At 44.0% G+C, this 24,368-nt stretch overlaps 1 protein-coding gene across 2 annotated transcripts in view; it reads left to right on the forward strand.

Moving 5' to 3' along the window:
• The window catches only part of GRAMD1B (GRAM domain containing 1B), a gene marked incomplete at its 5' end in the record, with an annotated part of 98,035 nt that extends 75,975 nt beyond the window's left edge, over window positions 1-22,060 (forward strand). Inside the window, 15 exons of one of the 2 annotated variants that reach the window (XM_081333648.1) lie at window positions 968-1,071; window positions 1,215-1,310; window positions 2,489-2,569; window positions 3,200-3,315; window positions 3,836-3,995; window positions 4,355-4,541; window positions 5,670-5,813; window positions 8,048-8,166; window positions 9,022-9,164; window positions 9,721-9,824; window positions 10,637-10,840; window positions 11,693-11,783; window positions 14,630-14,737; window positions 15,526-15,691; window positions 16,486-22,060. In XM_081333648.1, the coding sequence (XP_081189774.1) occupies window positions 968-1,071; window positions 1,215-1,310; window positions 2,489-2,569; window positions 3,200-3,315; window positions 3,836-3,995; window positions 4,355-4,541; window positions 5,670-5,813; window positions 8,048-8,166; window positions 9,022-9,164; window positions 9,721-9,824; window positions 10,637-10,840; window positions 11,693-11,783; window positions 14,630-14,737; window positions 15,526-15,691; window positions 16,486-16,575 (1,913 nt within the window). In that variant the 3' untranslated portion in view covers window positions 16,576-22,060. The remainder of the gene's footprint in view (window positions 1-967; window positions 1,072-1,214; window positions 1,311-2,488; window positions 2,570-3,199; window positions 3,316-3,835; window positions 3,996-4,354; window positions 4,542-5,669; window positions 5,814-8,047; window positions 8,167-9,021; window positions 9,165-9,720; window positions 9,825-10,636; window positions 10,841-11,692; window positions 11,784-14,629; window positions 14,738-15,525; window positions 15,692-16,485) is intronic. The other variant, XM_081333647.1, reaches the window with a different exon arrangement.
• Window positions 22,061-24,368: the final 2,308 nt, after the last annotated feature.

Below are 24,368 nucleotides of genomic sequence, written 5' to 3' on the forward strand. Positions count from 1 at the left end.
TACTGATGTAATATCTTGGCTGCCAAAATCTACACCGTGATTGGATGTCAGCAAAGAATGAGTATTCTGTATCTCTCTACAGTGTCCTGAGGTCACCTTATCCCCCTTTTGTGACCTTCTTATAAGCAAAGTCAACGGGGAAGCCAGATTCATTTAACAACCTTCTTACAGCGCAGTGAGCCACTTAACAAGCAAGGCCGTAAAGACGGGACAAAATTCACATAACTGTTTCACTTAGCAACGTAAATTTTGGGCTGAATTGTGATCGTAAGTTGAGGACTATCTGCATTGTACTTATTATTTTCCCCGGTGTAATCTCTAGTCCAGACATGTCAAACACAAGGCCTGGGGGCCGGATGCGGCCCACAAAGTGGTTTTATGCGGCCCACGAAGCCATCCTGGAAACAGTGAGGGAACGGCCCCCACTGCCTTGGCCCTGGCCCAGAGACCCTCTTCCTGCCAGAGACCCTCAGATCTGTCCCACTCCTGCCCAGGCCCCCATTGGCACCCTTGATGCGAACGCTGTAGAGCTGGCCACGCCCACCCAGTAGGCCACACCCACTCTAGCCATGCCCACCCAGTAGGCCACGCCCACCCTGGCCACACCCACCCGGCCCTTTGAGGGCAACCGCAATGCTGATGCGGCCCTCAATGAAATTGAGTTTGACACCTCCTGCTCTAGTCTGTCCATTATCTTTATTAATGGATATTATCTTTTGAAGGGTTCTTAAATAATTGCTGCCAAAATATTGCCCCTTCTTTTTTCCCCCTCCCTTTGATTTACCTTCCTTTTGTCCACCTTCCCGAGTTTGTTTTTCCGCTCTTGTTGTTCAGACTGCAAGCAAGCCAAGAGGTCCCTGTTTACTTTCTACCACGTACAGCAGCACCCAGTTATTTTTAGCTTCCACATAAATATTTATATCATCTTTTTGCCACATCATGTCACTCCCTTTGGCTTTTCCTCCAGATTACTCCTGTGCACTTCAAAGAGATATTCTCTTGCAAGGTCGGCTCTACCTCTCTGAAAACTGGATATGTTTCTACAGCAACATCTTCCGCTGGGAAACCTTGGTGAGTTGTCTTCTCCACCCCGCCCCACCCCAGGACTTTCCCTGCTGTGGGTCGACCCTGAAAGCTTGCATTTACTCACCTTCTCCTTTCGGCCTCTCCCTCCCCTCCCAGTGATGGTTGTGACCTTTTATCTGTTGGTACAGTTGACCATCCGTTTGAAGGACATCTGCACCATGACCAAGGAAAAAACTGCACGGCTCATTCCTAACGCTATCCAAGTTTGCACAGACACTGAAAAGGTACGTTCTACTGTCTTCCCCAGTGCACATTGGCAAGAGCAGAAGACTTTCTCTGAAGGACAAATCCGGGAGTTGGGGGAACAGGGAATCTTGGACAGGACTAAAGCTGTGTTCAAGTGGATCAACCATGGCTCAAAAATCAGTTTGTCAAGAAACATGCATGTTGTTGTTTTTTAACAGCTGAAAATGCCTTAGAGCTTCAGTAGTAGGACCTTCCGAGCTTCTTTGGTCTCATTGCTTCCACCAGTTAAGCAAGTTTTTCCAAAGGTTAGGGGCAAGGCAAAACCTTGCAAAACTTGTTTGCTGGTGGCAAAATCAGGTACCTTCTGGGCATGGCCAGCAAAGCATGTCCCTACCCTGAAGAGTTCCTGTTTATCTTTTATTCGCAGAGCCTTTACATCAACTAGATCAGTTGCCTACCCCTCCCCAACCTTTTGGGCACCAGGGACTGGATTTGTGGAAAGAGGTTTTTCCGTGGACTGGAGGGTTGTGTGGTTTTGTGTGCTGCCTGTTGCTTGTTTGCACTGACCGGTTTGGCATGCTGCGGCCCAGTGCCGTTCCACAGACCGGGGTCGGGGACCCCTGACCTAGATCGCTCTTTGAGAGAAAGAAGCAGGCTTCAAGTCTGTGTGGTTTTATTTCTGAGCAGACGGTGTGGGAAGCTGTTGCCCGCTACATTGGTCCAACTTCCATCTATTGATGGGAGATTTGTCTGTCTTCCACAGGTTGATCCCATCTTGCTTTGGAAACTTAAGAGTGTTGAGCTTGTCTCTTTGTTTGGGAAATCTCCTTACGGAATATCTGAATAACCACGGCCAGGGGAAGGTTAATAGAATCTGGGTGCCAGTTGCGCTTTTATGCAGGCATGGCATTATGCTTGCTGGAAAAGTGGTTCAGCTTTAAACCACTTTGAAGCAAGTCTTCTGTTTTTTGTAATTTTTTTTTCCAGACCACCCAGCTGCCAGAAAATGAATTAAAGCAGATCATGTAATAAAGGGGCCCAGCATAAATCACAAATTGCTTTGCTACGGTAGAGTTTTCAACTTCCGATACAGTTTTCGGCCTCCGTATCATGAGCTCAGGGTCTCTTTCTCTTAGCTAATGTATTTTAATGCAATCGTTTCATGCAACCTTTATTCCTGATTTGTCTCACACACCCGAATTTCTGCTTTTCCCAGCACTTTTTCACTTCCTTTGGTGCCCGGGATAGGACATATATGATGATGTTTCGCCTCTGGCAGAATGCCCTCCTTGAAAAGGTAGGAAGTATTGATTTATCTTATTTATCAAATTTCTTGCCTGTTCAGGCGACCATCCCAGCCTTCCTTTCTTCTTGCTCCTTCCGAGTGATCTGATAACTCATAAAATGGCTGATAATTTCATCCCGGTAGCTGCTCGCTTTGGATCCCAAGAATGCATTCCCTTTCCCTACCCGTTTGACGGTGGTGATGTGTTTAACCTTTTTCACATGCTAATTTTCGAGAAGGGTATCCCCCTTTGCAATAAAGGGAGCCTTGTAGTCGGTCTAATGCCTTCCAAGGATGAATCAACAGACACACACAAACCCACAACACAGCTGCGGTTCAAATTGTTTTTGTTCCTGGATGATTATCATATGCATTTAAAAACAAAAGATGGGAGGAGGAGGAGCTGAAACTGTAGATCCATTGTCGGGAGCTTCTTTGTGTGAGAGTGGGTTGAGGTTTCCAATGTTGTGTTGCCGTGCTGTGAGCGTGGTTTTTTCCCCCCCTTCTTGGCAAGCATGCAAATTCACATTTGGGTGGCCATGCTTCTAAAGCTCTTTGGAGTGAAGTATTAGAGATGCTGTCTGTTGGCTGATTCATTGCTTTCCATGGGAGGTACCGATTCATTGCTTCTTTCCTCTCCAGCCCTTGTGTCCGAAAGAGCTCTGGCATTTTGTACATCAGTGTTACGGCAGCGAACTGGGGTTGACGAGCGATGATGAAGATTATGTTCCTCCTGATGAAGATTTCAACACCATGGGGTAAGCTGCTTTACCTAAAGCAAGTTATGAAAAATGCTGGCTGGGGAATACTGGGAGTTGAAGTCCACTTCGCTTACAGTTACAAAGATGAGAAATACTGTTACCATTAATTTCACGCTACCCTTAATTTCGGCAGAGATGTTTACCTCATAAAAGACACACAGGATTGCCCTCTTCTCCAGTCTGAAATGTTAGGAGCCTGGATGCTTTTTTGAAAGCTCTAAAAAGCCTTGAGAACTTCAGAAGACCTTATCGTTGTCTCCCATCCGCTAAGACGTTTAACCCACGGGAGAAGTGGGAAAATATTTAGATGTTCTGGAATGGAATTTGGCTAGAAAATAGGTGTGTCAAAGTAAAAGAGAAGATGATAATTGAAGCTTCTCTGGACTCCCTCTTTGGTGATCCCAGCAGCACTGTGAGGTGGACATTTTTATTCCACAAGGTTTGCTCTTCAATGCTTAGTAAGAAGACTAACCATGGGATTGATCCAATTCACCGGGATTTTGCTTGTTTTTTTTAGTTACTGTGAGGAGATCCCAGTGGAAGAAAATGAAGTCAACGACAGCTCCTCCAAAAGTAGCATGGAGGTCAAAGCTGAAGTGAGCCCTCAGCTTCCCAAGAAGTCAGTTACCAACAGTAACACGTTGACCCTTTCATCAAACAATGAACCTCCGATCCCGGTAGGTATTTCTTCCCTTCAGTTTTTTAAATCTTTAATTCGCATCTGGAAGAGAAGTGCCCTCTATTCATGGAGTCTACCTGTTATGGTTTTTAATTTGGGGTTTTAATTTCTGAGTGCTCACATCAAAGGAAGCTGGGCCACAGTTTTAGTACTGGAGAGAGAACTACTACTAACAAGTTCTTCTTCTTCTTCTTCTTCTTCTTCTTCTTCTTCTTCTTCTCCTCCTCCTCCTCCTCCTCCTCCTCCTCCTCCTCCTCCTCCTCCTCCTCCTTCTTTCCCTTCCTCCTCCTCATCCCCCTCCCAGATCCAGTTTTCCCAAGGTAACAGTGATTCATGTTCTTCTTCGTGTCCTTCTAGTACGAAGGGATAGTTCCTGAAGAAGAAGATGTTCTGGACACACTGGCCGAGAAGGAGATGACAATTGCAAATCTCATTGAAGACAAGATTGACATCATCGCCCCTGTGAATTCTCCTTCTCTGGATTTCAATGACAATGAGGACATTCCAACTGAACTGAGTGATTCCTCTGAAACTCATGATGAAGGTGCTTGGCTGGCATCCACAGGTGTCATGGTGGGGTTAGGGTTTATTGTCCTACTGTGTCTTACCCATGTTTGATACCATAGCAGCTGACTTGGGCTTCCAAGTTAACGAGTTCCTTCTCACTTCACATTCACATTCTGTGTTCTCATCTTAATTTTTCTGAGAAACATGACATCTTTTGTGTTGATATTTCTATGTTGGATTACTTAGGGAATCTGTATTATTAGGTTAATGGTTACCAGGCTCCATGAATATTTCTCGTGGTAAATTCCATAATAAGAATTAAGCTAGAGAAAAGTTTGATATTATCAAAGAAAGTAGATTTTTGACTTGTGAAGGAGCCTCTCAAACAGTAGTGATCATAGTGGTGGGTTATGTTGCCCTGAAGACCTCTGAAGCTGGAGGTTTTTAAGAGACTGGACAGCCACTTGTCTGAAAATAGTACCGAGTCTCCTGCTTGAGCAGGGGGCTGGGCTAGAAGACCTCCAAGGTCCCTTCCTGCTCCTCCCTGCTCTATTCTGACTGAAGCTTTTGCATTTATGTTCCACTTTTTGAACACAGTTGGACTTAGCTGTTTGGACCTAGAGGTCAACCTCCAGCTCAAGTAGCTTAATAAAAGTCCAAGATTATTTTCATTTCTGAAAAACTTACTTTTTATTGAATATATGGCTTGGTAAAGGTGAAGTAAAACTAACTCTAAAGTTCCAAGGCATGAGACCATAGCATATAACAATGACTTTCCCAGCCAAACCCCTCCTCCCCCCAGATGTCCACATAACACATGTAAACAAGTTCCCTTTGTTGTGAGACCCGTCTGCTATCTGCTTCACACCTGCTAGAATGTCCTTGAAAGGTTTCCATACTGCCCACTGTAGAACTGGAGAGGTTTCGTTTCTCTTAACTAACCCATCCGAAAGCAACACCTCTCCACTCCCTTATTCTAATGGCAAGATGAAAACGGAGAGGCATGCAGTTGCCACATTTTCACTCTTGACACTAGACCCACTTTCCATTCTTGGAGCGTCAGCGTTCTATTTTTATAGGCATTTAAAATCCTCTGCTTATTCCTTTGCCAAGATAGGTCACCCAGGAATCTGTCATGCTAGCTCTCCACTTTTTTTTTCTTCAGGGGAGGTCCAGGCCTTTTATGAAGATCTGAACGGGCGGCAGTATATGAACGAAGTCTTCAACTTCAGTGTGGATAAGCTCTATAATCTGCTGTTCACAAACTCTCAGTTCCTAAGGGATTTCATGGAGCAACGACGGTTTTCTGGTAAGCGCTCCTCAGCAGGTACAGCTAGGTCTTGATTTACAAACCATTTTTCTAGTGACTGTTCAAAGTTACGATAGCACTGAAAAAACTGACTTGCTGACCGTTTTTCACACTTAAGACCGTCAAAGCCTTCCCCCCCCCCCATGGTCAAAATTCAGAGACTTGGCAACTGGCTCCTATTTTCATGTGGTCCCCTTTTGTGACCTTCTAAGGTCAATGGGACACGGTGGCTCAGTGGGTTAGGACGCTGAGCTTGTCGATCCGAAGGTCGGCAGTTTGGCGGGTCGAATCCCGAGTGCCGCGTAGCAGAGTGAGCGCCTGTTACTCGTCCCAGCTTCTGCCAACCTAGCAGTTCGAAAGCAGGTAAAAATGCAAGTAGAAAAATAGGGACCACTCCGGTGGGAAGGTAACAGCGTTCCGTGCGCCTTTGGCGTCTAGTCATGCCGGCCACATGACCACAGAGACGTCCTCGGACAAGCGCTGGCTCTTTGGCTTTGAAACGGAGATGAGCCCCGGCCCCTAGAGTCGGAAACCCTTTACCTTTACCTTAAGGTCAATAGGGAAGCCAGATTCCCTTAACAACTGCATTATTAACTTCAGAACTGCCGTGATTCACTTAAGAGTTGCAGCAAGAAAGGCCGTAAAATGGAGCAAAACTCACTGGACAGCTGTCTCACTTAGCAACATAAATTTTGGGCTCAGTTGTGGTCGTAGGTTTGAGGACTGCCTGTCTATTGTAAGCAACCTTGTCTCTCAGCTGGCTTCGTCTCACCCATGTTGGATTTCAAACCCCTTTTAGACAGAAGCAAGGCACCCTATGTTTTCAACCTTATCTGCAAAGCTTTTATTGTTCTGTGAATGGACCAGGAGTCTCCAACCTATGAACCTTTTTAACCTCCAAAGTATAGCAGTTTCAAAGGTCTGGGTTCCAAAATTTTAGACTGGGATGTGGAGGAAAAAAAAAGAATCCTCCTAAAATTATTTTAAAATGTTTAAATTCCTGGCCGAAGCAACAATGAGGCCCCACTTCTTTCTGATCATCCAGTCCTGCCTAGTTCTCTTCTCTGACAATATTAGAAAGCTGCGGTTGTAGAAAATAGCTTTTTTTTTCACCTGCAAGAATAAATATTTTCCCTGTTTACGTAATTAGCATTGGATTATTTCTTCAAGAAGCTCAGTTCATTGCAAAAGGGATTACTAGATGGGCTTCAGAGATGGAATCCGCTTTCAGTTTATTCTGGTGGATTTCCCAGAGAAATGCAATCCTCTGAGAAAGTTTTAAGCAAGTTGCTTAAAATCCTCTTAGGTTTTTTTTAAGTCCCTGTACACAATCAAAATTTAACTATCTACGGCTTTTTAAAATCCCAACAGGACATCTTCAGTTTTGATTGAAGAGAATTAAAGTCCTGCAAGACACGTTTAAGGACCATCCCAAAGGTGCTTTTTCAAAAGGCAACTGGATTTTATTTTTCCTTGAAGATGTTTCACTTCTTATCCAAGAAGCTTCTTTAGGTCCACACATCTCTGAAGGAGCTAATTGGCTGAGAAGTGAAGGAAAAAACCAAGAAAGTCCAGTTGCCTCTTGAAAAAGCACCTTTGGGAGAACCGTGACCTGGGTGACTTGAGAATCTCCACAGACTTAAGGACCATCTTACCATTTTATTAGCTTTCTTTTATAATACCTCAGAACTTTCCAAATTTTCCTTACGTTGCTTTGGATGAAATTGAGCAAATCGTGGCAGAAGATAGAGGGAGGAAGAATCTGCTTTTGAGGGGGGGAAAATGAAGCCTAGACTGTTTTAGGTTTTTTTGGGGGGAAATCCTCAAATTTGGAAGGTATTTTTGACTCTTGTGACTTGTTAACGACAATGTTGCTGTGCAATCTCTGGATCTGAAAGAATTCAGAAGAAACTCGGTCTTTACAAGAAGAAATTGTCTATGGCTCAGCATCAGGTTTTTTGTTTTTTTTTTAGAAAAGGAGGCACCAAGAGCGGTCCTTGGAATAAAATAAAATGAGCCAAGTTAAGGACAATAACGTCCTGTGTCCATTGTGTTGGATCAGCCAGCTAAAGTGGAGGTGGGGTCGTCGGCAACACTTGATCTTGGTCATGGGAAAATATTTTTTCTTTCCCTTGGGAACTGAAACTTTATCTCCTCCTTTCTGTGATGCAACATTCCCCCACCCCCACCCCCACCACAAAAAAAAATCATCCTTCACTTGCCTTTCTCCTTAGATGTTGTTTTTCATCCATGGAAGAAGGAAGAAACTGGCAATCAAAGCAGAGTTATTCTCTACACCATCACGCTCACCAACCCACTGGCTCCAAAAACTGCCACCGTTACTGAAACTCAGGTAAGAGGCTGAGTTTTAGCCCTTTGAAGTCTACAAAGTTGATGGTCTTCTTGAAATAGGAACACTTGAGTATATACGCAACTAAGATGATCCAAGGCCTGGAGACTAAAACATACAAAGAACGGCTACGGGACTTGGGTTTGGCTAGTCTAAAGAAAAGAAGAAATAGGGGAGACATGATAGCAGTGTTCCAGTATCTGAGGAGCTGCCACAAGGAAGAGCGGGGCCAGGTTGTTCTCCAAAGCACCAGAGGGAAGGATGAGAAACAATGGTTGGAAACTGATCAAAGAGAGAAGCAACCTGGAATTAAGGAGAAACGTCCTGACAGTGAGGACCATCAACCAGTGGAACACCTTAACCCCAGAAATCATGGGCACTCCATCACTGGACGTTTTTAAGAAGAGGCTAGACAGTCACTTGTCTGAGATGGTATAGGTTGTCCTGCTTGAGCAGGGGGCTGCTGGACTAGAAGACCTCCAAGGTTCCTTCCAGATTCTATTCTATTCTATTCTATTCTATTCTATTCTATTCTATTCTATTCTATTCTATTCTATTCTATTCTATTCTATTCTATTCTATTCTATTCTATTCTATTCTATTCTATTCCATTCCATTCCATTCCATTCCATTCCATTCCATTCCATTCCATTCCATTCCATTCCATTCCATTCCATTCCATTCTATTCTATTCTATTCTACTCTACTCTACTCTACTCTACTCTACCCTACCCTACCCTACCCTACCCTACCCTACCCTACCCTACCCTACCCTATCCTATCCTATCCTATTCATTGTGTCCTCCTCAGTAGACCAAACTGGGACCATTTATGGTGCTGCTTTTCTCCTCTCCCCAGACAATGTACAAAGCAAGCCAAGAAAGTGAGTGCTATGTTATAGATGCTGAGGTGCTAACTCATGACGTTCCCTACCATGATTATTTCTACACAATTAATCGTTACACATTGACGCGCGTTGCCAGGAACAAATGTCGACTCAGGTGAGTTTCCCTTAACAGTAGGCTGTGACATTAACATGTGTTGTTTATGTTTGACGGCTTCCATCTGAAATAACTTTGGTTGGTGTCTGTTTCTGTGCCTGGAACAATACATTTCCAAAAGTAATTTTTGGTAGCTCCTGAGCCACTTCAGTAAAGATCAGGATATTTTTTTTTGAATCTCTATAACTCAGCAATCATCTTTTTTTTAAAAGAAGAAGAAGCTACTTTGGAAAAAGGTTTAGTTCAGGAACAACAGACTTGGTGTGAAAATTTTCAGGGAAACAGATTTGAGCCAACTAAACTTAAGTATATACTTGAGGAACACTCCTTCTTCATGTAGGGTCTTTGAAGATGGTGGCTTGTTTTTTTACTAGCGTCTGGACAGCCAACTGATAAACATGAGTAGATACTTGAGAAACTCTTCTTGTTCATGTAAGGTTTTTGAAGATGGTGGCTTGTTTTTTTACTAGCGTTTGGACAGCCAACTGATAGGGAAGCTACAGTGAGCTTAGATAGTCTTTGAGATTTTTTTCATCTCTATAATTCTTCATTTCAGGGTTTCTACAGAGCTACGTTACAGAAAACAGCCATGGGGACTAGTGAAATCCTTCATTGAGAAGAACTTTTGGAGTGGTCTGGATGACTATTTTCGCCATTTAGGTGAGAAGCCTGCAGAACCACTCTAAAGGAATTACCTTCTTTGCCTTTTTGTTTGTAGGGTATGAAGTTGAACTTGTTGGGGTCAGCTGTCGGTCTTTAGATCACAGTTGTTCAACCTTGGCAACTTTTAAGACTTGTGGACTTCGGCTTCCAGAATTCCCCAGCCAGCCATGGTTCATCACTCCTGCTCTAGATAAAATCTGGAGATTTCTTAAAAGGTCTAGGCTGATAAGTAAGAACTCATATTAAGATTTATCTCTTGCATTTTAATGCAGCAGCACTTTTTAAAGGAGATGCACAAGAGCCATCAGAAGAAGGAATCACTCAAGGTCCTTGTCAGAACAGATGAATCGCTTCTGCTCTCTTGAAGTATTAATGCTGGTCCTGACTTAGCAAATAGAACAGTAGTTTGTTGCCCAGCCTGCAGGTTCTGACTGCACCTGGGATTTGCCTCCTATGGAATATTCCTGGATTACACCACTGAGATTTGTTAGCCATCTGCCTAACAAAAGTCATGCTTTTGTCTAACTTAGGTGGAGAAACAAAGAACCTGTAAATCTTCAGATGGTGCTCATTATATCCTCCCAAGTCATCCAGACATTAGGCTCTCCCCCATACAGTTGGCTTCACCCATTTGCAAGATGATTCCAAGCGGACCCTGATGGTTGATGTTTTTTAGACTATTGTTGCCTCACCTATAATTGCATCCTCTCTGGCCTAAACTAGAGGTTGAAAAGAGGTCACTGTCTCTTACCAAGCTGAACTATGCCTTTCCTCCCTTGTTCTTCCCCCACCGGTCTTCTCCCTGGCAGAGAGTGAATTGACCAAGACCGAGAGTTCATATCTAGCAGATCTTCACAGACAGTCACCCAAAGAAAAGGCGAACAAACAATCCTCAGTGCGGCGGAGGAAACGACCCCATACACACTTGAGGGGTCCTCATCTGGAGGAAGTACTGAGCCCTGTTACCACTCCCACAGATGAGGAAGTTGTAGGTCGAATCAAGCGTGTGGCAGGTATGGGGTGACCAGTTCCAAAAGGTGAAGCATGACGGGGTTGGTGGGACAGGAAGAGATCCAACTGTATGGTTTTATCAAAGTTGTGACATAGGCATCTTCAGTGGTAGACAATTATATTTCTTGGAGGAATATATATATATATATATATATATATATATATATATATATATATATATATATATATATATATATATATATATATATATATATATATATATATATATATATATATATATATATACACACATACATACATACATACATACATATATAACGCAAGGTTGGGAACCCCCAGGTTGTTGTTCTATGGAGATTCTCCATCCTCCAAGTCACGGTTGTCCCAAAGGTGCTTTTCCAAAAGGCAACTGGACTTTCTTGGGGTTGTTTTTTCCTTGAAAACATTTATCTTCTGAAGAATTGAAGAAGCTTCTTGGATGAGAAGCAAAACGTTTTCAAGAAACCCCCCCATCCCCCCAAGAAAGTCCAGTTGCCTTTTCGAAAAGCATCTTTGGGACTCCAGTTCATTGACCAAGTGTGATCCCTCCCTCGGGCTGGTGTGGGAGATCCATTGATTTTCAACCCTAAGCACAGACTTCTAGAGAGCACACCTTGTTCAGTTTCTGTTGGCTACACTGGCAGTTGAAGACACTTTTGTCTTTGTTCTGTGGCCTGGTTCCAGGGTGCCTTTGTAACAGGAATCTCCCTGTCCCCATCCCACTCAAAGAGCATGTGTGAAACATAGCTCAAAGTTGTTCCTGGCACAGCTAGCTTTGAGAAGATAGGATGGGGGGGGGGGAAGAACCTCTGATGAAGGTGTCCCTTCAGTCAAGCACATCTGCTCCTTTCCAGGTTCCACTCAAACACGGCACGTCCCTGAAGAAGGTCCCAGCAGCTTCCACTTGCAGAATGTCTCCAAATTGCTACTTGTTATTAGTTGTGTGTAAGTAACTCCTTGTCCCGGCTCCGTTTCTTTTTTCCTCTTCCTCTGCTGTCGATTTATGATGAGTTTCTTTCCTGCTCTTACTCTGTTTCATTTCACAAGTCAAGGCTGCCAAAAAGGCAAGTCTTATCATTGGAGTTGTGGATAAGCCAAAATTGAATTTAACCCTCTATGGGTACAATTTGATTTTCTTTTCAAACTGCAGCCGCCAACAGCGTCACCTGCTGGTATGAAATGTCCCACAAAGCATCATTGGAAAATGCTATTGTCTTTATCCATGCTAACAGCTCTCCAAGAGAACCTTGGCTTAACCATCTTAATTTTCATACCACACCTTAATTGTTTTGCGACCTACACATTTTTTTTATTGTTATCTTGATTGCCTTCGTGTTCAGGCTTTTCATATGCCAATTGAGACTTGAGTTTGGTGGCAGAGGCTGGAATTGGGGGAGAACATGTAGAAAAATAGATGGTCTGCTTAGATTGTAGCAAGAGCGGGCAACTATGACAACTTTATGACTTGTGGACTTCAGTTCTCACCATGACTGGCTCAGGAAATTCTGGGAATTGAAGGCCCCAGGTAGTAAAATTGTCATAGGTGCCCACACCTGGGTTGGAGACTATAATAGAGTGTAATTCTGACCACCTTCAGGGGAAAGTCAGGAAGAAGCTAAGGATTAGCACCTCTTCCTTCTCCATGCCAGAGGCACTGGTGGCTTCCCCACAAATTTTCAAGCTTCTCCATGGTCCGAATCCTTAAAGCTTGCATTCTCCTTGAGAAGTCTCTTGGCCAACCTGGTCAACCTACTCAACCTGATCTTCTAATATTTGTCATACCGATGGGTCTAACGCCGATCTGCCTCTGCTGGTTTCTCAAGGTTGGGTGCTTTCCTTACCACCCTGTCACGCTGTGATTTCCCTGCTTTGGGCGTGTCCTTCAGAACTTCCTTTGTGATGTCCTCCTCTCCTAACCTTTGCTTCCCCCCGTCTTTTCTCTTTCCTGCTCCCGTTAGGATTTGCTTCAGGTATTGCCTTCTTTCCCATTTTATCACTGACCTTCTTTTCCTCCTCTTTCTCTCTTTGCATCTCAGTTGGTAAGCTGTCTCTCTTTCGCTCTGGCTGCCTGACCTCGGCTTAGATTTTCTGGTTCTCTGTTCTTGGGCTGAAGCTTTTGTTATTTATTTTGGCTTTTACCTTTTTTCTTTTCCTCTTTTTTTTTTTAAAAAAAACCACAAACAAAAACAAAACCCTTTGCATCCTTTTCTGTTCTTCAAACTGAACACAAATGAAAATTGAGCCAAGGCTGTCTCTCGCTGTCTCTCGTTTCCTCCTGATTCCTTTGATGTAAAGCGCAACTTTTTTTTGCCAGAATCGTCTTTGAGTGATGCGCAGTGAGAAATATGGACTAGACCAGGGGTCGGCAACCTTGGCTCTTTTATGACTCGCGGACTTCAACTCCCAGAATTCCCGAGCCAGCTATGCTGGCTCGGGAATTCTGGGAGTTGAAGTCCGCGAGTCATAAAAGAGCCAAGGTTGCCGACCCCTGGACTAAAGGACCCACAAGCGGACAATCAAACCCTATCATAAACAAAGGATAAAACCCAGGATGAGCAACTACCATGAGCTGTGCTTTAAACCAGGTGTGTCCAACCCTTGGCAATGTTAAGACTTCTGGACGTCAACTCCCAGAATTCTTTGCCGGACTGGAGAATGCTGGGGGTTGAAGTCCACGAGTCTCAAAGTTGCCATGGTTGGACATCTCTGACCTAAAGGCTCTTGATGTTTTTAACAAGGTGGGTTCACGTATACCTTTTTGGGAAAAAGTGTTTCACCGGGTGACAAGTATCATGGAGAAGACCTCTGCCTTGCTCACAGCCTATGTTCCATGCAAGGAATAGGGAGTTTCCTGATTAGTGGGGCTTGGTTTTGACAAACCTTTGCCTCCAACATGACAGTGGATGACAGACTCTTCCCGGTCTCAGGATTTGACTTTTTTCTCTAACTCTTCCTGTTTTTGAGCAGTTTCAAAAATTAACCTCTTAAGGGCCCACATTCAGCCTTAGAGCAATTTTTTCTTAACTGGGATTCCCCAAGAGATGATGGTGACTAAAAAAAAAGAATACACTTTTCTAAAAAAAAAAACCTATGCACCATGAAGTGCTGACACTACGGAAGTGGAAATTGACTGTTATTACCGGACTTCTTATTAATCATGTAAACGTAGCATAAGAGCTTGTAGATATAATGATTTTAAGGAAGGGGCTCCCTAAGAGTTGAAAATGATCTCAAAAGGGTCTTCTAAAGCAGAACCTTAGAAAATGTTAACTGAAAATTCTGGGAGTTGCAGTCCACACTTCTTAAAAGTTGCCCAAGTTTGAAAAACACTGTTGTAGAGTTAAAAACGTGGAGAAAGACTGCCCTAGAGGTTGGCCATTATTGCACATCCCCGAAGGCCTGCAAAGGTTGCTTTGTTCTAACTGGGCCAATGGTGTGAAACAACTCCCCTAACCCCCCACCCCTCGCACCCCAACATTTGATCACCTCCTACCTTGTAAGACTTCAGGAAACCATTAAAAACAGAACTGGTGCAAGGACCCTTTCCATCGCAAATGCTGCCGTCTGCATTTATCGCTTTTTGATCCCTTATTTTATGATTTGAGCCCTGCTTCAGATATTGTGTCTTTGTGATGCAAAATTGCTGACGCTTTATTGTTGAAGCCCCTCCCAGTTTCTTGATCGCAGCCATTAAAAAAATGGTGGCTCAGGGAACAAGAATTGCTACTAAGACTGCTTGTTGATATATATATTCTCTCTCTCTCTCTCTCTCTCTCTCCATTGTTCCCCAGTTTGGTGCTTTTGGTCATCCTGAATATGTTGTTGTTCTACAAGCTGTGGATGTTGGAATACACCACTCAAACCTTGACCGCATGGCAGGGGCTACGTTTACAGGAAAGGTAACAGATGCAGACAGAGGGTTAGATACCAATGGTGACCTAGCCCAAGACTCTCTTAACTACATTCTTTATACATGGGGACTCTCTTTCTTTCTTTCTTTCTTTCTTTCTTTCTTTCTTTCTTTCTTTCTTTCTTTCTTTCTTTCTTTCTTTCTTTCTTTCTTTCTTTCTTTCTTTCTTTCTTTCTTCCTTCCTTCCTTCCTTCCTTCCTTCCTTCCTTCCTTCCTTCCTTCCTTCCTTCCTTCCTTCCTTCCTTCCTTCTCAATAACTCCTGGTGACTTACTATTCAAAAAAACAACAACAAAAATCTCAAGAATAGCAAAGTTGGAAGGGACTATATTTATTTATTAAATTTGTTTGCCACCCATCTCATCACGATATTGCAGTCAGAGCGTTAAAAACATTTTAAAACAATTTAAAAACACGCAAAATAAATATACATAGCAGCCGAGATACTTGGCCAGTTATCAAGAAAGCCAGGAAATGGGGCCCTTGAGATATTCAGCACCCTAGTCTTGGGAATATAGCCAGATTTTTAATGGACTTATGAAAAGGCTAACAGGCTTAGGACCATTCTGATCTCCAACGGGAGGGTGTTCCAGGGGCCACTGCAGAAAAGCCCATCTTCTAGTCCCCACCGGGCGACACTCCTTAGCTGATGGGATCTGCAGCATGTCCATTCTTACGTTTAAAGCCGTTTACTCACCAGGGTTTCCTCAAGGAACTCATGTTGGCATGCAAGATACTCTGCCGTGTAACATAATTTTGGCTGTAAGAAAGGATCCCAGCTGGCTTCAAGCACTTTTATTTCTCTCTTTGTTTCTTGGTCTCAACAGGTTGCCCCAATCTCAGACTGAGTGGGCCCAGTTGTTAGAGTCCCAGCAGAAATATCATGACACAGAGCTCCAAAAATGGCGAGATATCATCAAATCATCAGTAGTTCTCTTAGATCAGGTGAGAGCTACCTTCAACCTAGGGGAGAAGCCATGGATTGAGGGCAGACTGAAGGCAAGTCAAGCGAAATAGCAAGCCACTTTGGCCTGTGTTTTAATTTCTTCCATTTAGGTAGGAGAAGTGGCAAAACCTGGGGGCAGAGTTAAAAGAGGGATCAGCTTAGAATCCTTACATAACCACAAGTGAATTAAGTCTAATCTCCCTGGAATTCCGTTCACCCTTATCTAACACCTAGCAGGTGCTAAATTGTTAGCTGAGAAGGTTCCTGTGCATAGGCATGAGTAACAATAAATCAGATTAACTAGACATTCACGTGTGGACCTGATCTTTCATGCCTGACCATTTATGTCCAGTCTTTCTTCCCAAGTTGTGCAGGATCCCATCTGTGAGATTATCTTTTGTTTTGTACTCACAATAACAGTTACATTAGGTAGCTTGGGTTGAGAGATACTAAAGTAAGGCAAAATCACTAGCAAACTACGAGAGGATTAAATCCTGGCCTCTCCAGTCAATGCCTTGCTCTTTTCACCACATATTCAAGTATCCTTACGGAATGGATATTCCAACACCCCCCCACCCCTGGTTCCTACTTCCAGGTCTGGCCCTCTTTTATTCATATGTAGTGGAGACATCTGATGCCCCGGATACCATCTGGGTTCTGCCATAAATCTGCTAGGCCTTGTTGAGTTGCCACACAGCTCTTCCACAGTTGTGTTGCTTGCATGCCGATTTTTGAGCGTCAGCCTCCCAGGCAACCTGTTTTGTGTTTTCAAGATGGTGTCTTTGCTTTACAGATGAAGGATTCCCTCATCACCCTTCAGAAAGGCATCAGCTCTCGCGAACATCGGCCCGAGTCGGATGAGAAACGGAAACGGTTCTACTAGCAGGCGGGAACACATATGGCCAGAGGATTGCGTGCAATATATGTACATAGAGAATGAATATCATCACCGAGGAAGGGCCAAAATGTGATGGAGGAATTGGGCTTTTCCAGCACTGAGGCATTGTGGGAAAATCCACTCCGGGCCCTCCTGGATTCATGCATCTTTCTTGGCATTATCTGCCTCTCTTGGGCTGGAGCAGGGAAGATGTAGGAAGCCATGAAATCCTCCTTTGGAGCTGATCCTTCACTAGTCTTGGCACAAATGGCCTATTTGTTCTGGCATGGAGGAACTGTTGTGTTATTTTTCTCGGCAAGAATGCGGTTGGCCGGCTTCCCCGGGCGAGTCTTCAAGCCGGCTGCCAAACAGAGCATTGTTGCTTGTTTTCACAGGATCCCTTTGCGGGATTTCTCTTTTGTTGGCAAGTGGACTTGGCACATGCTTCCCCCCCACCCATGCTGCTATACTTCGGCGGAGAGTGGCCGCCCCATTGTGTGATGGGATGAGTTTGTTTGAGGAGATAGACAGGAAGCTGTTGTGTGTGTGGAAGGGCCTTGTGTTCAGCTCACTCAGGTGCTAACTCCCTTTGTGAAGGATGAGTTCTGCCATCGGGCAATTTTGCCCGATGGCAATTTTGCAACCTGTGGACTTCAGTTCCCAGAATTCTGGGAGTTGAAGTCTGCAGCTCATAAAGCTGCCATTGTTGGCCACCCCCAAGTCACGTTTTGTCCCTCTCCTTGTTTCAGCTTGAAGGCATCTTCTCTGTCTGTTGAATCCTTTGACCTTTGCAGCTTCAAGTAGTTACTCGAGAGAGCTGACGCTCTGCTTAAAGGGCTATCTGTACTTGCAGAGATACCAATGGAGACCCAGATCAAGGGAGCTTGTTCTCATGTGTAAATGTCCAAGCCTTCCTACAGCAAAACAAAACAAAAAGGCAACAACAGATTGAGCTACCAGCCAGGAACATGTCTCAGCTCAGCAAGGGGCTTAAAACGTCTGTTTTGTAGTCTTAGTTCCAAATTTTGTGTTTATTTAAGCTGTCTTGTTTCTTGTACCCATGAAGAATTGAGGAAGAAGCATAAAGAGAAATAATTTTGCTTCTAGTAGTGAGATATGGGCTTTACCCGGATTTATCTGTCGGCTTAGGACATGGCAAGTCACTGTGCATTCACACAAAGGTTCTTGTAAAAGTCTGAAGGTTTCTGGGGGTACATTCAGCACTTGTTTGATGTGGACCCAGACTCCAAATTCAAGGACGCATGTTGATGCTTTAAAGCAGGGGTGTCCAACCTTGGAAACTTTTAAGATCTGTGGACATGCTGGCTGGGGAATTTGGGGAGTTGAAGTCCACAAATTAAGTTGCCAAGGTTGGACATCCCCCCATCCCTTTAAAAAAGGCCTTCTTGGTGGTCCCTAGCAGTCAAAGGCCAAAGCATGGCAGCCCAGCAAAACACAGACCTAAGAACATTTTTTTTGGCTGAGCTTTGAACAAGAAAGTACAAAAGTGTTCTGTTTTTAGGATTTTTCCTTGAAAAACAACAACAACAACAACAACAACACATACCACTTGAAAGAATCCACCAAACAACGATGCTGTCTTTGTGGATTTGGTCAAGGCAACCTTTCTCTAATTGGGAAATGAAGCAAACTTGAAGGTGGTCTGTGGGTGGCAGGTCAGTTTTGTCGTGCAAAAAGCAATATAGTTTTCTAGGCGGCCAAAGCCGAGCGTGGATTTTCTCTGCCTCCTAGTGAAAAACCAGAAGTTTCCAGGGAAGAAATCAAATGAGATTTCCATCTTTCAGGCTTCCTCTTGATGGTGAGCCTCGGTGTTTAACTGATCTGCACCAAAAATGATCTTTTGGGGGCAACTACGATCAGCCTATTGCTTCTATGTAGATTACCGACCCAGAAAGAGAAATCCTACTTGGCATGAATTCTTTACCTGAATTGGGCCTTTTGGGGGATGAAAGTTGCCATCTTCTCTCTACACGCTGTTGAAAGATGAAAAGGAGCAAACGTTAGCCAAACCACCCATCTCCTCCTCCTTGATTGACTGATAGAGACACACCACGAGAGAACCTCAAAACCAGACAGCCAAGCAGGTCAGCCCAAGGCAGAGCCCATTTCTAGACGTTCTCCATGTTTCCAGGATGTTGATCAACACAACTGCAAGCTATCTGCTGCTTCGGCACCCCAAGCTGTATGATTTTACAGAGGAGCAAATGCTCAACAGGTTGGAAGTGAATGAAACTTGAGGGGGGGGGGGGTTGGGTTTTTTTTTTTTTGAACATGCTCCCCTGGAGAAGCAGGAAAGTTTTTTCTTCCTGAATTTGTTTTGGGTGTGTTTTTTTTGCTAGTTGGCTGGGCTAACTGGCAAGAGATAGCAAGCAGAGACAAACATTGCAGGAGTCAAAGATTCGTTAGGAGGCCAGAATGGCTGATGGTCACCAGTAGGAGAAAAGTCCGAGGGCAGCCAGAGAAGACTCTTGACTTGGGGGGTAGGACTTCTTAGATTAATTTATTGCATAAATATATATATATTTTCGTGCAGCTCTGCTGATTGGCAATCTTTGGGGATGTGTTTGCTGCTTGTTGAAGGCCCCCCCGAATCTTTTCATGGTGATTAGAGTCAGGCTTGGGGCCATTGAGAGCTTTTCATTCAAAATAGTAGAAGCCTCGGATGAATCTTCTCCTCAAGGCGAGGAAAGCGGGGGGGGGGGGGGGAGAGAGAGCGAATGTGAGGTTTGGCTTCCCGAAAACATTAACGAGGGTGTTGTGCATTACTGTTATTTAAACAAAAATATTTCCTTTGAAAGGGTGGGCGGGCACAATGGTTTGCAGGACAGACTGAAGGAAAGTGTTTAGCGTAGCATTTTTATTTGGCGTGATTTTTAAGAGACATTGAAGAGAACTTGGGATTTGGGGTCATTTCATAACCGAGCGTTAGCATACTCACCCCAACAAAATGTATTCTCCCTTTTTCTTTTTCCCAAGAAAGTCTCAAAACTCTCTCTCTTTTTTTCCCCCCTGGGGGTGTGGGGTGGGGTGCAGCTGCATTGTTTTTAATCCCTCAAGAGTTTTGCCCATCAGCCTAAACTGTTTTTTTTTCTTTTGCTCCGTTTGGAATAGAGTTAACGGTAGGGGAGATGTTCAGGGTTTTAAATACATTTACCAGTAAGTGGATTTTGCTTAGTTTATATGCAGGGTTAACATTCAGGAGACCTATACATGTGTGAAAAGGACCTGGGTCTCCCTCTCAATTTGTCATTGAAGGAATTTGTTTGCATGAAGAGAGAGAGAGAGAGAAAAAAAACAACCATCTGCATGGCTGTTTCTCCTCCCTGGTTGAAGTGAATTAGGCTGTGGTTGCAACTGGGTCAGAAAGAACTTCAGTGTGTCATTCAGAAAGGACTATTTTTGTGGGGGGGTGGGGTGGAGAGGTGGAACACAGGCTTGAGAAGCAAATGCCTCTGTGTTCTTGAAATCCACTGTAGCTCATCTTGTTTGTTCCTTTGCCTGAGCCCAAGGGAAACACTCCACAAACAAGGAATGTTATGATTTATTCGTTTTAACCAAGTTTTAAGCCTGTTTTGCATCGTTTCATCTCTTCCCCCCAATCCCCCTATCTGTCCTGATCCTGACCCGGTTACCTGTAACTTATTATTTTTTTTTACAGTCATGTCAAACTCAACTGCCTTGGCTTTTCTTCACTCTTGTTGTGTGTCACCCATGTTTCTTGTTGTCGGTGAGAGTTGTGGTCAGCAACCCTTGGGTTTTTTTTTGACTATGCATTCTGCGCCAGTAAGCTGTCTTGTTATGGAAGGGCTTTGCCAAGGGACACTTGGTATCTAGAAATACTTTCTGTGGTCTCCTTCCTTCACTTCCAGCTTTGATTTCTAGGCTGTGAAGTCCAAGGGTTACAGTTTAAACATAGCTGACCGTCCCCTTTGGCTCCTGCAGCAGTTGAATCCATAAAAATCCACTGTTGGCTTCTCACGTTTGTAGCAGAGAGCATCAGAGGTACCAAGGACTTCTTCTGCTGTGAGACTGGGACCTCCAGACTTTCCGAAGGTCTTGGTGATCCCTTCGTGTTCCCTAACGATCAATGTTCTGGTGTGAATCTTTTGTTTCCTCATGTCCACGCCTTTCTCCTGAGGGTGTTCCTCGCGCTCTGCTACCTGGCTCATGCTGGTGGAAGCACAGATGACTCTTCCTCCTGTGCCATTCATCCCTAGATGTGCCAATCAGCCAAATAAAAGGGTTAACTGTCACAGCTGCAGCCACCCACCCAGCTTACTGAGGTTCTCCTCCACCCCTTTTTTGAACACAGCAACATGGGACAGCTGTTGGCTCCTTTAGGATTCTTGCCCTCTGGGGCCTGACTTGATGCTAAGGGCTTCGTCTGCAGGCCAACGGGGCATCCTGGAACAGTAAGGAGGAAGGCACGTTCTCCCTTCTTTATCAGCCTCAATCTGTTGCTCTTTCTGACCACGGCTGTTGCGAAGACGATGGTGGTGATGGTGATTCTCAGTGTTTACATTACCTCATTTTACTTTGGGTCAGTTGAGGTGTGGCGAGGTTTGGAGGAGAGTCTTCCCAACTTCAGATTTCCCTTTGGGTATTGGTGGCCTATCATTTACAGGGTACCACGGGATGTTCTGGGGATTTTTCTCCCTGGGTCAAATTCTCCTCGTGATGTTGGGGGGAAACCTACTCAATGTCCAATAATCCAGCTCCAAAACAGGAACACGTAGCCATCTCGTGATAGTTCCCTGCATGAATAAGGACGGTGGGAATCCACCCATCTCTCTTCTTCCCCCCTTTTTCTCACCTTAAGCATGACATTTGGGATGAAGTCCCCCCTCCCCACAACTCACATTCTTAAACTGCCACTTTTCTCCAGCTACTTTTTGACTCTCTAAAGAGAGGAAGATATTTTTCCCAAAAGGGGAACTTTCAAGGGACTGGACAGAAGGCCAAGTAATATATCCTTTCCCACTTTCCCTGCATTCATTTCAGATGGAAGGATCTGGGACAATTATAGCATAATTCTGTAGCCAGGCCACATGCTAAAGATCCCTTCCCCCCCCTCCACCCCCGATTGTGTGTATGCGTGTGTGAGGTTGTGTGCGCAAGCGTGCGTGTGCATAGGATCTGTCTGTGCGAGTCTGTCTCTATACTAAACTTTGCGCTGTGCGCGAGGTCTAATCTTAAGTTGATTACAAAAATAAAAATGAAAAAACAGAAAACAGAAAATCATCAACCACCACAAAGCTTGACTTGATAGAAGCTAGGAGTTATCAAGGCTACAAAGCCAAAATCTTAATGTAAAGTAGCTAGACAAAAGAAATGGAATAAAAAGTATGAATAAAATATAATGAACAGACGACAGTAGGTGTCATTGCTTTTTATTATCATCGGCGCTGTCGTGATTTCACTGTTTCACGGCTGCCTCTTTCTACAGTCACTACGCCTTGTTCTTAGTGCATTTCCCCTCAGAGGCAAAGTCATTTGAACCAAGGGTCTTCTGTGGGCTGATACCCAGGCAAGGGCTAACTCCACACAAACTGCTCAATTGGGAGACGGACCCGCTCAAAGCTTTGTCTTAAATTATGGAAGCCAGTAAAATTAGGAAGCATTTATCTCTGGAAAAAACTTGCTGGGTTTTGTCTGAACTATTGCCTTTCTGAGACTAGTACCCTTTGTTGCTATTGTCAGTCTAGAAAAAGGACTCTAGTACAGAGGTGTCCAACCTTGGCAACTTGAAGACTTGTGGACTTCAACTCCCAGAATTCTGGGAGTTGAAGTCCATAGGTATTCCAAGTTGCCAAGGTTGGACATCCCTGCTCTAGTACATGGCTAGACTAGATTAGGAAGTGGATCTTCACTAATGTCAACATGTAAGATTTTTTTTGTGTGAAAGAAATTAAGAAACAAACCTTTGCAGGAAGAGTGAGACATCCATGGTTCTTCCCAGGTGAGTTTTGTTGCTTTGGGTCTCGCCAGATCCATACGGCATGGCTGAGAGATGTGGGCCCATGTCTGGAAGACCACAGATTTACCCATCTCAACATTACCACTAGTTCTCTCCACCCTGCACTAGATGGTTGGGAAACCTTCAATCTGAATGAAGAAGACTAGGAAAACGTGGAAGAAGTTGGCGCATTCAGCTCACAAGGCTTCAATAGCTCTACCTCATGGAGCGCATTAAAGCAAACTGGAATTTTAAATATCAAATGATCCAATATCATTTTTTAAAGCCATTGGGCATTAATTGGCTGCCTTCTGTTTCTTATCTCCTCTTCCAGTGGGGAAGGGAATGGCTGCAATTGCAGATTTTCTCCAAGGTTTTATTATTATTATTATTTGCTTAGGAATAATCAAATGATGGATGGAATAGTCTCAAAAATAAAGATGGGCAGTTTGTTCTGAGCTTCGTAGGACTACACAGCAATCAGACACCTGCCCCACCCGCCAAAAAAAATTGTCACAGCAAGTTACAACAAGGAAACGTACGGTGTGAATTAGGAACCAAGCGTAAGCTTCCTTCTAACCATATGCATGCTGTGTACACCTATGCAAAGCCATCAGGATCAAAAGCTTTACCAGCCAAAGGCCTTGAGTTTTGGTCCTCAACCTGAACCCGAAAACTCGTGAACAGTCACTAAGTGGTGAAGCACACCTAGAAAATAAGCTTGATTTAGCCCTGTTTTTCATAGCTGCTTCAACTGCAGCCAGCTGAAAGAGGTTTTCGGAAGAGCTTTTTGTATTCCCCTTTCTGGATGGGAATGTGGCATGTGATGACTGAGGATTGCTGGCATTTAACTATCGTAAGGGAAACTTATCTCTAAAGCTGAATTATAAGTCTCTTTTCAAATGGTAAGCCAGGCATGGACCCACTACTGTAAGAATAAATGTGCATAGGTGAAGTTGACCCCAGTCAAAAAAGATTTATCAAAAATTATGACTGGAAGGTAATTGTTTCTCCCTTAACTCACGAAGGAAACAAGGATGAACACGCCACTGCTCCAACCATAGGATAGGGAGCCTCCAAACTTGGCCACTTTTAAGACTTGTGGACTTCAGCTCCCAGAATTCCCCAGCCAGCATGGGGAATTCTGGGAGTTGAAGTCCACAAGTCTGAAGCTGGATAACCCTGGTCTAGAGAAAGCAATAGAACACTGTAGAGAAGCTACCTCTCGTTCTTGAATATTGGATGCAAAAAAACTTAAAAAAAACACACCAAAACAAACTCCTCTATTCTTTAAAAATATCCATATAAGTCAGTTCTAGTTGATCCTGGTTTCACCCTATCAATTTTCTCACCAAGTTTAAGTTCATGAAAACCTGTTCAGGAGGCAGCAGGTCCCACCTGCCAGAGTTCATGGGATTAAAAATCCCCTAAATCTCATAAGCAATTTTCACAGTGCTTTTTTGGTAAAAGAAAAAGGTGCCGGAACTCACACACGTCATACAACCCGCCTTGCCTAGCCTACAAGGTTCCATCCAAAAAAGGTGCTGGAACTCCATTCCGACAATGGAGTTTTTTGTTCTATGACAAAAAAAGCCCTGAATTTTCAGATCCATTTCAACCTGCTACATTTTGGGAAGCAAAAAAAAAAAAAAAAGAGAGACCTATCCCTTGAATTTCAGAAGTCTAGGAGTGCCATCTAGTGGAGATGGCCCTGCATTGTCTATGGAGCTTCTCATTCCCGAAGGTGCTTTTATTTTAAAGGCAAGTGGAAGTTCCGATTTCCCGGTTGAGAAGTTTTGCTTCTCCTCCCAAGAAGCTCCTT

Source organism: Vipera berus, assembly GCF_964194415.1.
Source record: "Vipera berus genome assembly, chromosome: 8".
Taxonomy (NCBI): Eukaryota; Metazoa; Chordata; class Lepidosauria; order Squamata; family Viperidae; genus Vipera; species Vipera berus.